This window comes from Musa acuminata, chromosome BXJ3-9 (genome assembly GCF_036884655.1).
Source record: "Musa acuminata AAA Group cultivar baxijiao chromosome BXJ3-9, Cavendish_Baxijiao_AAA, whole genome shotgun sequence".
NCBI lineage: Eukaryota > Viridiplantae > Streptophyta > Magnoliopsida > Zingiberales > Musaceae > Musa > Musa acuminata.
In genome coordinates this window covers 46784733-46800965 of record NC_088357.1, presented here as the reverse complement: position 1 = coordinate 46800965, position 16233 = coordinate 46784733, and the positions used below count along the sequence as shown (strand labels likewise).

Here is a 16233-nt window from a genome sequence, read left to right as displayed (position 1 = left end):
AGAATAAGTCGGATTATTGTGGGTTTAACAATAAGGCTGAATGTCTCTGTGAAGTCAACATCAGGTCATTGATGAGAAACCCTTTGGCCACTGGACGTGCTTTATATCTAGCTACGGATCCATCTAGGTTCCGCTTAATTCGAAAGACGCACTTACACCCGATGATGTTTTATGTGGGATGAGAGGGTACAAGGGTCCATGTAGAATTATGAAGGAGTGCATCATATTCTTCACACATGGCTTTACGCCAGGATAGAGATTTTTGGGCTTGAGTAATTGTGGTAGGTTCAATGGTCTCTGACGAGGATGTTGTGATGGTATGTAGGTCAAGAATTTGTTGTGGTTTAAAGACATCACTTTTGGATCATGTTATCATTGGATGTCCAGGGGCTATAGGGTGTGTTGTAGGTATGGGCGGTAGAGTCTAAGGGACTTCGGTGTCATTGGTCTCAAGAGAGGATAAAGGTAGCGAATGTGATTCCGAGGGAATGCCTTATGTGTAGGGGAACCTAGTGAAGAAAGGAGAGGCACAATGGAGGGGGTGAGGAGCTGTTGCACCGGGAGAATGAGAGAGTGTGAATCTTGAGGAGAATGACAGGATGATATTATGGGAGACTCGATTGACGGGATTGATGGTGTACTCCAGTGATGTATATGTGATGGAGTAGGTGGCACAGTAGGAGACTCAGGGTTGTGAAATGGAAATGTAGTCTCTATAAAAATAACATGACGGGACGTAAAGACTTTTCGAGATTGGGGTTCATAGCATCAAAAGGCATTATGATCAAGGGAGTATCCAATGAAAACGTAAGGTTTAGATTTTGATGTTATCTTATGTGAGGTATATGGACGTAACCATGGATAACATAAACAACCAAACACTTTAAGTTTTTGAAGGTTCGGGGATTTATGAAATAATTTTTCAAATGGCGACTCATACTCGAGGATTGGAGTGAATATACGATTAATGAGGTAGACGGCAGCTTGAAATGCTGCAGTCCAAAAAGTTGGTGGTATAGAGGCTAGGTGTAGGAGTGTGAGACCAGTTTTAACTATATGTCGATGTTTGTGTTCAGCAGAGCCGACGAGTTGAGGAGTGTGTGGAGGTGACTTGAGGTGTTATATCCCACAAGCAGATAGGCAGGATGTGAGGGCTTGATATTCGTCGCCACCATCAGAGTAAATAGTCTTAATTTTAGATTGAAAGAAGTTCTCGACCAATCTTCGAAAGTTAGTAAAGACTGTTGAAACTTCAGATTTATGATGAAGAGGGTATAAGCATATGTATTTGGTGAAATAGTCTACGAAAATAATATAAAATCTAAATTTGTCAAAGGAAGTGATTGGAGCAGGGCCCCAAACATCAGTGTAAATAACTTCAAGGGGTTTAGAGCAGGATATGGAGGATTTTCCTAAGGGAAGTCTATGACTTTTATTACTTAAATAAGCATCACAATGAGTTATGATGTTATTGGATTTAAGCGTAGGAAGAGAATAACGGAAAATCAGTTTTTGCTGAATAAGAGTTGAGGGATGACCAAGACGACGATGCCACACATCAATTGGAGCTACGATTGAAGAATGGGCAGTGGGTTGGGTGATTTGTGGAACCGACAACCACTCTTAAATGTTGTCTTTACTCTAGCCTCGGACCAAGGATGTCCCCGTGCTTAAATCCTTGAGAAGAAAGGAATTATGAAAGAATTCAATTGAGGTATAATTCTATTTGTAGAATTAGGAAACAGAAATGAGGTTTCGTTTGATTTGGGCTGCACACAATACATCATCTAGCATAAACGAAGTACTATGTGAATTAAGCACTGTGGAACCAGTATGAGTAATGGGGAGTCTGTTATCGTCACCGATGATGATGTCTTCAGTTTCGCCATAGTCGTTATGGATGGATAAGTTTTGTAAATCAGACGTGATGTGATGAGATGCGCCAGAGTCCACAATCCAATTTTTATCACCAGTAGTCGAAGTAGCTATAAGATTTGCATGAGGCCATTGCGATGGAGGAGGAAGTCTGGATCGAGTTCTATAGACTTTTGCAAAGTGACCAACTTTGTCACATAGTTGGCAGACGACTCTTTGTTGAGGAGGGGAGGTTTGTTTGGAGCTCTTGTTGTACCGGTTGCTCTTCTTCTTAGGTTTTTAACTGACTTGAGCTATAATGGTTGGTTTTGGCAACCTGTCCTTATGCGTGAGATATATCTCATAGTCAGTCAACTTGTCATAGAGTTCTTCAAATAATACTAGTGAATCACGTGCCCGTATTGCTGTTGCCAATTCCTTGTACTCGTCTCCTAGGCCATTTAGGATATGGACTGCAACTTCTTCATCACTGAGGGAATGGCCTATCAAGGCCAAGTTATCGATGATAATCTTTATGTTGTGTAGATAATCAACAACAGTACTTCCCTCTTGTTTTATCTTCATGAGATTGGATAGAAGACTAAGCATGCGAGTACGGGAACGATTGGCCAGGGTGGTTTGCAACTTGCACCAAGCTTCGACAGTAGTGTCACATGAAGAAATGAGTGGGGCGAGGGAACCAACGACCGAGGCTTGAATTGCTTGAAGGATGAGACAATCCTGGCGTAACCATAGTTTATGGTCCGGATTTGGTATTGGACTTGATATGCCTGGGATGTTGAGCATCGCCGGCGGACAACGAAGAGAGCTATCGACAAATCCTAAAAGATCATAGCCAAATAGTAGATTAGAGAATTGAGTACGCTATGATGCATAGTTGCCACCGTTGGATAATTTGAAGGGAATGAGAGTGGCAGCATTGATAGAAATAAGGCCTATAGAGGAAAAGGTGCTATGGTTTCCTATGGGAATAGTAATTGGAACGTTAGATGAAGACATGTTAGACATATATAGGAGCAAAGTAGAAAAAGTGGAAGTCTGTAACAATTAGATAGGTAAAAAAAAAAAAAGATGGGTAAAAAAAAACTGCTGATGCCACCTGTACTGATCACTTGCAGTAGGATCAATATCGCTTCAGTCGCCGGAGGTAGAGATCACGCCTAGGGGGCTATTGCAGTGCAGCATAGGTGTTTGGCGATAAGATGTAGCGACAGAAAGATATGGCAACTATGTTCATGGTGATGGGAATCGTCAGAGGTCAGGTGCCGAACACATGCCTAGCTCTGACGAGAACAGGCTACAGAAGGGAGAGTAGAGCCTTCCTAAGACCGACTCTGATACCTGCTAGTCATAAGTGCCCAGCAAGCCAATCACGTGAGTGATGGCACGTGTGACTTGATACAGAATCTTTTTGCTTATTATATTTTTGGCGTATATCACTTTATAACTATTGCATAAATGCATATGTATTGTGATGTCCTTGGATTTGTGCAATGGGAATCGGATCGTGATGAGATCACGATAATGAGATCGATTCACCTTTAAACACATATCCTAAATAATCCCGGTCATAGGTTACTCGAGAGGGACATCGTGATAACCGGATAGACTGGTGTGCTGTATACCCGTCCATATGATGGATGCAGCTGGTCTCATAGCTGCTCGTGTAGGGACACTAGGGATACAGTACAGGTGCTCATTGGAGAATGAGTTCACTGATTGATCCGCTTACGGAATGCTGGATGGTTGATGATGCCTTATTGTCAGACAACGATTCCGTAGTCCTAGTGGTGTATCTGGTTCTTAGACTTGAGACACCAAGGATGTCCTGTATGAGTGCTCCACTCTTTGATACCAGACTTATAGGTTTGGCTGTTCCCAGATCTAGTACAGCTGGTCATTGGGAGTGGTAGTCGACCTTACGAGGGCTATTGAGTGTCGATAGAGGATCATCCACTCTCGGTATCATGAGAGGAATATCCCATATGTTCTTGCTCAGACAAATCCCTGGCCAGGGTCATTCGGGTTGAGAGAGAAAGAGTTCTCCGGGAGAATCCGATTAGAGCGAGACTCAAGTAGAAACCGTATGGGTCTGACAGCACCATGCTCGATATACGGTCTCTGGGATATTAGATGGATGAGGGACTATAGGTACATGGTAACTGAGGACAGACAGGTCCAATGGATTGGATTCCCCTGTATCGTCTGGGGACTACGGCGTAGTGGCCTAGTACTTCCGTAGTCGATGAGTCGAGTGAATTATTACATAGATAATAATTCACTTAGTTAGAAGGAGTTCTGACAGGTATGACTCACGGCCAGCTCGATATTGGGCCTAGAGGGTCACACACATATGGTAGGCATTGCGATGAGTAGAGGTTCGGATATGAGATATCCGACGGAGCCCTTGTCTTATTGGATGCAGATCCAATACCCACTAGGGAAAGGACCCATTAGGGTTTTGACACGGGATCTCTATAAATAGGAGGGATTCACAGCCTCATAGGCTAGAGTCTTTGCTTGCCCTTCCTATTCTCCTCTCCCTCTCCACCTCAGAGTAGGCCTGGAGTTTTGAGGAGCGTCGTCGCAACCCTGCTGTGTGGATCACCGCTAGAGAGGAGGACGCTTGACCTCCTTCACCCTCTCCTGAGGATCTGCAAGGAAACAGGGATATACGATCTCCCTAGGTAACACAATCTCTATACGCAGTTTTGTGTTTTGCGGATTTTGCGCACCAATCTTCGCACGACGACGAACATCTTTTTGGGAATCGGGGATTTTGTTTTTCTTGTTCTTCCGCTGCGCATATGATGTCGCCCCCAATGATTTCCCAACAGTGGTATCAGAGCCAGGTTGTTCGTGCGAATGATTGGTTTTTGAACTGCGTGTGTTGTGTTTAGGAAGAATATTGACGTCAAAATCGTTGACGCAAAAGCAAGGAAGGGCAGCAACAGTTGCTGCCCTCGATCTGCATGCCTGCAGCTAGCCGCAACCGCAGCCAGGCAACACAGCGCCGGCGCATGCGCAAGCGCTGTGCCTGCAGTAGCCGGCCGGCGATCTGCTTGCAGCAGGCTTGCGGCCGGCGGGGCTGGGAGCCCGCTCGGTAGAAGCGCCTGCGGCCACTGAGCCCGCGGGCAGAGGCGCCGCGGGGCAGCAGCGCGGGCTGAGGCACCGCAGGGCAGCGGCGCCTGTGGCCGCTGCTCCCACGGGCAAAAACCCCGCAGGGGCGGCCGCCAGCGAGGCAGCACCGCCTGCGGGCGCTGCCTCGCTGGCAGAACTGCCCGCGGAGGCGGCGACGCCCGCGGGGGCGCTCACCTGCAGCGGCAGCGCCGCCAGCGGGCGTGTCGCCCGCAGGCGAGGGCAGCGCCCCGCCCCTCGCCGCACAGGCCGCCGCCGGCAGGGTGGCGGCGGCGGCAACAGCGAAAAGGGGAAAGGGTATTAGGGTTTTCTGCACAAAAGACAGTTTTGCCCCTCGGAATTTGAGAAATTCCAGTGTCTGTCTTTTGTCCAAATTACGAAAATACCCTTAGGAATTGAGAAATTCCCTACATGTCCCTGATTTCAGAAAAATATTAATTAATTAAAAGGTTTAGTTGATTATTATTTTTATTATTATCTAGTAGTCCTACATGATGATGATTATTTATACATGTGATGTATGATGTGTGGACGGATGATCATGGACCGTGTGATGTGTGTACTTGTGATTATTATTATTGAGGTCTGCGAACCTCCATTATATTTCTCGTTTATTGTCGGGCCTGCGTGCCTATGATTAAGTTGTAATCACATGAGGAGGCGCAGCGGGAGCGTGGAAGCCATAGAGGGACCCACGAGACGGACGATCGTGATGCATGAAGATGCATCAAGATGTCGACGAAACTGACGAGGACGAGATGGACGATCACAGGGCATGGAGATGCACCGTTGCACACATAGATCTTGATGTGAGTGATTAGGCCTACTGGCTCGGGCCTAATCATATTAGGTTGTGGTCCATGATCATCTGATGTGATTGCTTATACACATACTAGATATGTATATATATTTGCATGCGATGTAGATATATATTAAATATGTATATTTGTGACATGTCATAATAGGAGACCAAATCATAGAAACATCTCTCGATAATATTAAGTCGATAAACGTGAGGCAATTAGATTGACCCACGTGGCCTTCCATCGTTATGAGTAGGAACCGATTCCCGGTGTAGGTTGAGTTGGTCGAGTCCCTCGAGACTCACCTATATCGCGATTCGCTATCTTGCTTACGACATAGAGATGTCACCGGTGACCTGAGGGCATGATATGCTTGGTCGAGTCCCTCGAGGGTATATCATCAAATCAGACTCATCTTGTAACGAAGGTGTTGACTTAACTGAGCATCATGGTTGGTCGAGTCCCTCGAGGCCATGGTGATTCGGAGGCTGAACAGGACGGGAATCACAAGGAGTTGTGATCGGCAAGAGTTGTCTACCTTTTAGGCTTAGTGTGATTGGTCGAGTCCCTCGAGGTTACACTAAGACGCTGATTGGATCCTGATCCCCACTAGAAGTCTGCCGGAGACTTCCGTTTCACGTGCTGAGGGTGTCGCGTGACTCGTTAGTAAAATAGTGGGAGCATATTAAGATAGAAGTCCATATCTTGATAGTTTATTTCTTGCAAAATCTGCATGTTATTCATTTTTGCTACATCTTTATTTTCAGAAAATGTCGCTTTCAAATCCCTTACGTGGCATACTTGATGTCAACCGCCTCACTGGTCCAAATTATATGGATTGGCTCCGTAACTTGAGAATTGTTCTCACAGCGGAGAAAATCGTGTACGTCCTTGATACAGTGATGCCTACGCCCGAAGAAGGGGCAAGCGAGGATGAGATCGCTCGCTACGTGAAGTACATTGATGACTCCACTCTTGCTCAGTGCTATATGTTGGGCTCTATGACTCCAGAGTTACAGAGACAACATGAAAAGATGGATGCCAGATCCATTCTCCTACATGTCCGTAAATTGTTTGAGGAACAGGGAAGGACTCAACGATATGAGATATCCAAGAGCCTTTTCCGCGCTAGGATGACTGAGGGGACACCGGTTCAGAACCATGTCCTAAAGATGATTGAGTGGATAGAGAAACTCACAGGTCTAGGAATGGTCCTAGAGGATAACTTGTGTGTGGACATTGTGCTTCAGTCCCTACCAGATTCCTTTTCACAGTTCATAATGAACTTTAATATGAACAAGCTTGAGGTGACTCTCCCAGAGCTCCTCAATATGTTGAGGGAGGCAGAGAGTACTATTAAGAAAGAGAAGCCAGTTCTCTACACTGGTGAGACCAGAAAGAAAAGGAAAGCAGAAAGGTCCCTTAAGAAGGGAAAGGGCAAGGGCAAACAAGGTAAAGCAAAGGTTGCTAAGAAAGACCCAACAAAGGACAAAGGCCAGTGCTTCCACTGTGGTAAAGATGGGCACTGGAAGAGAAACTGCAAAGAGTACCTTGCAGAAAGGGCGAAACAAAAGCTTGATGAAGCTTCAGGTACATTCATGATCGGTCTCCATTTGTCAGACTCTTATGATAACACATGGGTATTAGATACCGGTAGTGCTTATCATATATGTAATTCGTTGCAGGTTCTGGCAAGGCCTAGGAGACTAGAGAGAGGCGAGATGGACCTCAAGATGGGTAATGGAGCAAAAGTTGCTGTTTTAGCTGTTGGCGAGGTCGCCCTACATCTGCCTAGTGGAGCTTTTATTGCATTAGATGCATGTTATTTTGTTCCTTCTATTATCAAAAACATTATCTCCATTTCATGTTTAACAATTAGTGGATATAAATTTGTTTTTGAGAACAATGGTTGTTCGATATTATTAGATGATAAGATCATCACGAAAGGAACATTGCATAATGGTTTATTTATGTTAGACACCACTCCACATATCATGAATATAAATATGTCCAAAAGGAAACGAGATGAGTTGAACAGTGCATACCTGTGGCATTGTAGGCTAGGTCACATCCATGAAAGAAGGATTCAAAAGTTGCTAAATGATGGATATCTAGATCCATTCGACTATGTGTCATATGCAACTTGTGAGCCTTGCATTCGTGGAAAACTGACCAACTCTCCATTTAGTGGAACTGGAGAGAGAGCCACTGAGTTGTTGGAACTCATACATAGTGATGTATGTGGACCCATGTCAACTCATGCCATTGGAGGTTACTCCTACTTCATTACATTTACTGATGATTTCTCAAGGTATGGATATGTGTACTTAATGAAGTACAAGTCCGAGGCCTTTGAGAAATTCAGAGAGTATAAGAATGAGGTGGAAAACCAGACTGGAAAGAGTATCAAAACTCTTCGATCAGATCGAGGAGGTGAGTACTTAAGTACAGAGTTTACTCACTTCCTCAAGGACCATGGGATATTATCCCAATGGACACCTCCTTATACACCTCAGCTCAATGGTGTCTCTGAAAGGAGAAATCGTACATTATTAGATATGGTACGGTCCATGATGAGTTTCGCTGACCTACCCATCTCATTCTGGGGATATGCCCTAGAAACCGCAGCTTACCTTCTGAACAGAGTTCCAACTAAGTCGGTGGTGTCTACACCATATGAGATATGGAAAGGGAAGAAGCCTGATCTTAAAGTAGTTAAGATTTGGGGCTGCTCTGCCCATGTTAAAAGACACAACCCCGATAAGTTAGAATCAAGGACAGGGCGATGTAAATTTGTGGGATACCCCAAGGAAACTTGTGGGTATTACTTCTATCATCTCGAGGACCAAAAGGTCTTTGTAGCTAAGAGAGCAGTGTTCCTTGAGAAGGAACACATTCTTGACGGAGACAGTGGGAGAATGATAGAATTGAGCGAGGTTGGAGAACCAAGCTCAAGCACCACTCTACAGCCCGAGTCTGTTCAGGTATCTAATACACAAGTTTCAACTTTACGCAGGTCTGATAGAGTATCCCATCCTCCTAAGAGATATGTGGGACATATTAGAGCAGAGGATGTAGAGGATATTGATCCTCAGACCTACGAGGAGGCTATTATGAGTATAGACTCCGGGAAGTGGCAAGAAGCCATGAATTCTGAGATGGATTCTATGTACTCTAATAAGGTTTGGAACCTAGTTGATGCGCCCGAAGGTATTGTACCCATCGGTTGCAAGTGGATCTTTAAGAAAAAAGATCGGAGTAGATGGAAAGGTAGAGACCTATAAAGCAAGGCTAGTGGCTAAAGGGTATCGTCAAAGGCAAGGTGTTGACTACGACGAAACCTTCTCACCCGTAGCAATGCTAAAATCCATCAGAATTCTATTGGCTATTGCAGTACACTATGATTATGAGATCTGGCAGATGGATGTGAAAACCGCATTCCTCAATGGGAACCTCGAGGAGGAGGTGTATATGATGCAACCTGAGGGATTCGTGTCCAAGAACTGCCCAGATAAGGTGTGTAGGTTGCTTAGATCCATTTATGGACTAAAGCAAGCTTCCCGAAGTTGGAACATAAGATTTGATGAGGCAATCAGATCTTATGACTTCGTTAAGAACGAAGATGAGCCTTGTGTATACAGAAAGGTAAGTGGGAGCGCTATTAGCTTTTTGGTGTTATATGTGGATGACATCCTCATCATTGGGAATGACATAGGAATGATATCCACAATAAAGGCTTGGTTATCTAGACACTTCTCCATGAAGGACTTAGAAGAAGCATCTTATATCTTGGGGATTAGAATCTATAGAGATAGATCCAAAAGGATGCTTGGCTTGTCCCAGTCCAGGTACATAGAAACTATTGTCAAAAGGTTTGGCATGGAAAATTCCAAAAGAGGTCTCATACCGATGAGACATGGGATATCGCTTTCTACGAGTATGTCCCCAAAGACTCCAGAAGAAAGGGCGAACATGGATATGATACCTTATGCCTCAGCAATAGGGTCTATCATGTATGCCATGCTATGTACTAGGCCTGATATAGCGCATGCTCTGAGTGTCACGAGCAGGTATCAGGCGGATCCAGGCTTGGAGCACTGGAAAGCAGTAAAGTGTATCCTTAAGTACTTGAGAAGGACTAAGGATCTTTTACTAGTATATGGAGGTAATAGCCTTAAGGTTGAAGGCTACACTGACTCAAGTTTTCAGTCTGATGTCGATGATAGCAAGTCGAATTCAGGGTATGTGTACACCTTGAATGGAGGAGTAGTGTGCTGGAAGAGTTCCAAGCAAGATACCACTGATAACTCGACCATAGAGGCGGAGTACATTGCTGCATTAGATGCAGCAAAGGAGGGAGTCTGGGTGAAGAAGTTCATCACAGATTTGGGAGTCGTGCCGAGTAACGAGGAGCCGACTTCCTTATATTGCGACAACTACGGGGCGATTACTCAAATAAGGGAACCCGGGTCTCATCAGAAGTGTTCTGAGGAGGTTACAACTTATCAGAGAGATCGTAACCCGAGGAGATGTAGTAGTGGAAAGAGTTCCATCCGAAGATAACATTGCAGATCCACTAACAAAGCCATTGTCTCATATTGTCTTTGAGCGTCACAGGGGTCTGATGGGGATCAGACACATAGGTGATTGGCTTTAGGTCAAGTGGGAGATTGCTAGTCATAAGTGCCCAGCAAGCCAATCACGTGAGTGATGGCACGTGTGACTTGATACAGAATCTTTTTGCTTATTATATTTTTGGCGTATATCACTTTATAACTATTGCATAAATGCATATGTATTGTGATGTCCTTGGATTTGTGCAATGGGAATTGGATCGTGATGAGATCACGATAATGAGATCGATTCACCTTTAAACACATATCCTAAATAATCCCGGTCATAGGTTACTCGAGAGGGACATCGTGATAACCGGATAGACTGGTGTGCTGTATACCCGTCCATATGATGGATGCAGCTGGTCTCATAGCTGCTCGTGTAGGGACACTAGGGATACAGTACAGGTGCTCATTGGAGAATGAGTTCACTGATTGATCCGCTTACGGAATGCTGGATGGTTGATGATGCCTTATTGTCAGACAACGATTCCGTAGTCCTAGTGGTGTATCTGGTTCTTAGACTTGAGACACCAAGGATGTCCTGTATGAGTGCTCCACTCTTTGATACCAGACTTATAGGTTTGGCTGTTCCCAGATCTAGTACAGCTGGTCATTGGGAGTGGTAGTCGACCTTACGAGGGCTATTGAGTGTCGATAGAGGATCATCCACTCTCGGTATCATGAGAGGAATATCCCATGTGTTCTTGCTCAGACAAATCCCTGGCCAGGGTCATTCGGGTTGAGAGAGAAAGAGTTCTCCGGGAGAATCCGATTAGAGCGAGACTCAAGTAGAAACCGTATGGGTCTGACAGCACCATGCTCGATATACGGTCTCTGGGATATTAGATGGATGAGGGACTATAGGTACATGGTAACTGAGGACAGACAGGTCCAATGGATTGGATTCCCCTGTATCATCTGGGGACTACGGCGTAGTGGCCTAGTACTTCCGTAGTCGATGAGTCGAGTGAATTATTACAGAGATAATAATTCACTTAGTTAGAAGGAGTTCTGACAGGTATGACTCACGGCCAGCTCGATATTGGGCCTAGAGGGTCACACACATATGGTAGGCATTGCGATGAGTAGAGGTTCGGATATGAGATATCCGACGGAGCCCTTGTCTTATTGGATGCAGATCCAATACCCACTAGGGAAAGGACCCATTAGGGTTTTGACACGGGATCTCTATAAATAGGAGGGATTCACAGCCTCATAGGCTAGAGTCTTTGCTTGCCCTTCCTATTCTCCTCTCCCTCTCCACCTCAGAGTAGGCCTGGAGTTTTGAGGAGCGTCGTCGCAACCCTGCTGTGTGGATCACCGCTAGAGAGGAGGACGCTTGACCTCCTTCACCCTCTCCTGAGGATCTGCAAGGAAACAGGGATATACGATCTCCCTAGGTAACACAATCTCTATACGCAGTTTTGTGTTTTGCGGATTTTGCGCACCAATCTTCGCACGACGACGAACATCTTTTTGGGAATCGGGGATTTTGTTTTTCTTGTTCTTCCGCTGCGCATATGATGTCGCCCCCAATGATTTCCCAACAATACCATGATAGAAATAAAATACAAAGAAGAAGAATGCATTGAGTTGAATACAATACACCCTATTTATACATGTTAGAAGAGAGAATTTACATATATTCAACTATCGATAAATTCTTCTCCTTCTCTTCTCAAGATTCTGGGTCCTTTATTTTTTCACCAAATTGCATAATATCATTCACACATCACAAGTCACTATCTTTTTCAAAGTAAGATATGTATTCAGCAACATGTGGTATCAAGTAACTATTTTTCTTTATTTCCAATTAGATGATGTAATTCTTTCATATTTAATTCATTACAGTAACCTCATCAAATAGCACCTGCAGGTATAGGATCTCAAATCAATCACTAATTCTAGTGATACCCACAACTAATGATGACTGATAAGGCCATAAAGAAATCACTCAAAATCAAAATTTCATATAAGAGTAAAAGGCATCTACATGTTTCTTTATGTTGTTTCCTCTTGAAGGAAAACTTGCTTTCATCTTCTATGGTCATATCAAACTTGTAAAACAGATGTGCAACTTCATAAATCAAGCAAAACATTTTCTTGTGCACAATATCAAAGCACAAGTTGATATAGTTACTGTGGCCTGTAATGTATCTATCATCTCTATATGTAGTAGTAGGAGTTGTAAGTCAAATAAGAGCAAGAACTACTCGTTTCTTGGTTCACAGCATGGAGGGAGTGAACCAGATGGGTGGCTGCGAGTGTGATTCTAACTGAGAGTTTGCCCGCGCCCACTTTCCCCGTTCCACATCAAACACTCCAATGCTAAGAATGAATTCGGGCCGGTCATCGACTATGGTTCTGACCAGCGCCTCCGTAAAGTAGACGCAATCTCGTCGTGCACCTCGAAAATTCTCGGTAGAAATCGATATAGCGTTGTTGATACCGATCAACAAGGACTTGTTCCCCAAGTTCTTCACAGCTTCCCAACATGGCTGACGCTGAGGATTGTACCTCCAAACCATGATACCCTTCCATCCCAGCGATTCATGACAGAGAACTTCGCGCCTAAAAATCAGGAACAGCTCCCCGGTGCTCGAGCACGCCAAGTATTTGCCGTAAATTTGTATGACACCGAAGCAAGGAATGTGATAGTCGAAATATGTCAAACCGAGTGACGTTCTCTCCGCGACCACCGTCACGGTGGGAGAAACTCCACTGAGGTCAAAAGCGAAGACTTCGGCTTCAACTGTTATGCAGTAGAATTTCCCATTGTGGTACATGATATCCTCGTATGAACGATTCTGAGTCGATGTCGTCTGAAGAAGATTCCACTTGTCTCCGCCTGCTTTTGCGTAGGCGATTTCAATTTGGGGAGTGCCATAGAGACTCACCGCGATGTAATTATGGGTAGTTGGATTTGCGGAGAAGATAACTTTCGAAACAAAAAAACGGGAGATTCGGTGGAGATGAGGAAGGACACAGCTGCCGCCGACGAGCTCAAAATTGGGTAGGGTGAGGAAGGAGGGGAGGCAGATTCGAGCCGCTGTTAGAGGATTTATGAGGCTGACATCCAGGTTTTCATTGTAGACTGCTAGCCAACCAGCTTGAGAGCCCACATACCGCACGCCGTGGCGCTCAGGGAGAAGGGAGTAGGTGAAGGAGCGTCTGGTGGGGAGAGACAAGAAGTTGCAGGTATCGCTGTTCTTGCCGACTAAGAAGAGCCACGGGGACGGGATGACAACGGGTAGGAGTGCGGAACACCAATCCTTGCATGTGGCACGAAAGCAGGCACGGTGAGGGACGGGAAGCTTTTCGCCAATCTTCGTGAGGACATCCAGCGGGAGCGATGTCCAGTCAGGGCTGTCCATGGTGGTCTCCGCCTCTGCTCCTTGTGTTCTTCTTCTCTTCATCTGCTGCCTTTGGTGGCAAAGAGGAACCAAAGCAAGGACAGAGATGTCGATCGCAATGGCAGAGGAGTTGTTGAAGGTGGCGGAGGACCAACGTTGATGAGTTATATAGAGAAGGTTCCGATGACGAACACAACTGGGAAAACGAGTCCGAGTAGGACAAGGTCTCCTTATCGGAGACGACTGATGACAGTGCGGACTTTGTTGTACGCGAAGGATGCCACTTTGTGTGGGTAATTTAGGCTTGAGATAAATTTTTAATGTAATGTATATATATATATATATATTTATATTTATTATACTATATAATATCACAGAGTAGCTTTGAATTATTTATGCTATAAAAATATCTTTAAAGTAAAAGACATATTCCGGTACAAATCATAAAGTCATTAATTTGTTACTCATCCACGACTTGGAAAAGGCTTTATAGGCACCACTCCTACGACCTCTGATCCCCAGCTACCTTGCTTGCCATCTAACATTCAAAGCCTTTGCCCTTGCTTACACACCGCCTTCGTGGGACGTATCTATGAAGAATTGAGAGAATGATCTTGGACCGATGCAACAAAAAATAGTTTGCGGGCTAGAGGCTTCGTGAGTGAGTCTGCTAGTTGATCAGCTGTATGAACATAAGAGACAAAAAGTTGATGTATGACAACTTGATCTCGCACGAAGTGAAAGTCGATAGCAATGTGTTTCATGCGTGAGTGAAACACTGGATTGACACATAAGTAGGTTGCTCCAACATTGTCACAATATATTATAGGAGTTTGGATAGAGCTAACTTTGAATTCCTTGAGGAGATTTGTAACCCAATTGAGTTCAGCAATAGCGGTAGCAATAGCACGATATTCAGCTTCAGTTGTAGACCGGGCCATTGTCTTTTGTTTCTTAGAACTCCAACTGATTGAATTAGACCCAAGAAAGATCACATACCTTGACGTGGAGGTTCTATCATCAAAATTCCCTGCCCAATCAACATCGACAAAGGCATGGAGATTAAGAGGAGAGTGTTTACGGACAAAGAGACAATGATTGATAGTCCCGTGAAGATACCGCAAGATTCGTTTGACTATAAACCAATGTATAATATATGGTCGATGCATGAACTGGGATAATTTATTGACCACAAATGAGATATCTAGACGGGTGAGAGATAAGTACTGTAAGGAGCCGAGGACTTGATGGTATTGAGTTGGGTCTGTAGCAAGGCTTCCGTCATAAAGTTTGAGCGACTCGCTAGTAGACAGAGGTGTTGTAACTGCCTTTGCATCTTGCATATTAATTTTAGATAATAGATCTTGAATATACTTTCGTTGTGATAGGAAGAGCCCAGAAGATGTGTATGTTGCTTCCACTCCCAAAAAATAGCTCAAGGGTCCTAGATCTTTAAGAGAGAATCAATTTGCTAAATGCTTGAGGAATGCCTTGATTTTCATAGGATTGTTGCTTGTGATTTGGAGTTGATGAAGCCAACTGATACCAAAAACGAGTTAAGTTCGGTGTACCAAGCTCTTGGAGCCCGACGAAGACCATAAATAGCTTTTTGTAGTTTACAAACATGCTTTGGATATTAAGGGTGGATGAAGCCAAGAGGCTGCTGCATGAAGATATCATCAGTTAGGGTCCCCTGTAGAAAGGCATTATTAATGTCGAGTTGACATAAATGCCAGCCTTGTAAGATGGCCTAACTTAGAACAAGTCGGATTGTTGTGGGTTTAATAATAAGGCTGAATGTCTCTGTGAAGTCAACACCAGGTCATTGATGAAACCCTTTGGCTTAATTCGAAAGACCCACTTACACCTGATGATGTTTTATGTGGGATGAGAGGGTACAAGGGTCCATGTAGAATTATGAAGGAGTGCATCATATTCTTCACACATGGCTTTACGCTTGTATAGAGATTTTTGGGCTTGAGTAATTATGGTAGGTTCAGTGGTCTCTGACAAGGATGTTGTGATGGTATGTAGGTCAAGGATTTGTCATGGTTTAAAGACACCACTTTTGGATCATGTTGTCATTGGATATCCAGGGGCTATAGGGTGTGTTGTAGGTATGGGCGGTAGAGGCTAAGGGACTTCAGTGTCACTGGTCTCAAGAGAGGATAAAGGCAGCGAATGTGATTCCGAGGGAATGCCTTCAGTTGTAGGGGAACCTAGTGAAGAAGGGAGAGGCATAATGGAGGGGGTGAGGAGCTGTTGCATCGGGAGAATGAGAGAGTGTGAATCCTGAGGAGAATGACTGGATGATATTATGGGAGGCTCGATTGACGGGATTGATGGTGTACTCCAGTGATGTATATATGATGGAGTAGGTGGCACAGTAGGAGACTCAGGGTTGTGAAATGGAAATGTAGTCTTTATAAAATAAAAATAACATGACGG

General features: G+C 44.4%; 1 protein-coding gene across 1 annotated transcript; it reads right to left on the bottom strand.

Annotated features, from left to right (window-relative positions):
* Positions 1-12657: 12657 nt before the first annotated feature.
* LOC103974171 (F-box protein At3g56470-like) lies at positions 12658-13806 on the bottom strand. Its single transcript, XM_009388933.2, has one exon. The coding sequence runs from the start codon at positions 13804-13806 to the stop codon at positions 12658-12660; it is 1149 nt and encodes a 382-aa protein (XP_009387208.2).
* Positions 13807-16233: the final 2427 nt, after the last annotated feature.

Bases quoted from the DNA above. Each gene is read 5' to 3' on its own strand.
- LOC103974171 (XM_009388933.2), bottom strand. From the start codon at position 13,806: ATGGACAGCCCTGACTGGACATCGCTCCCGCTGGATGTCCTCACGAAG.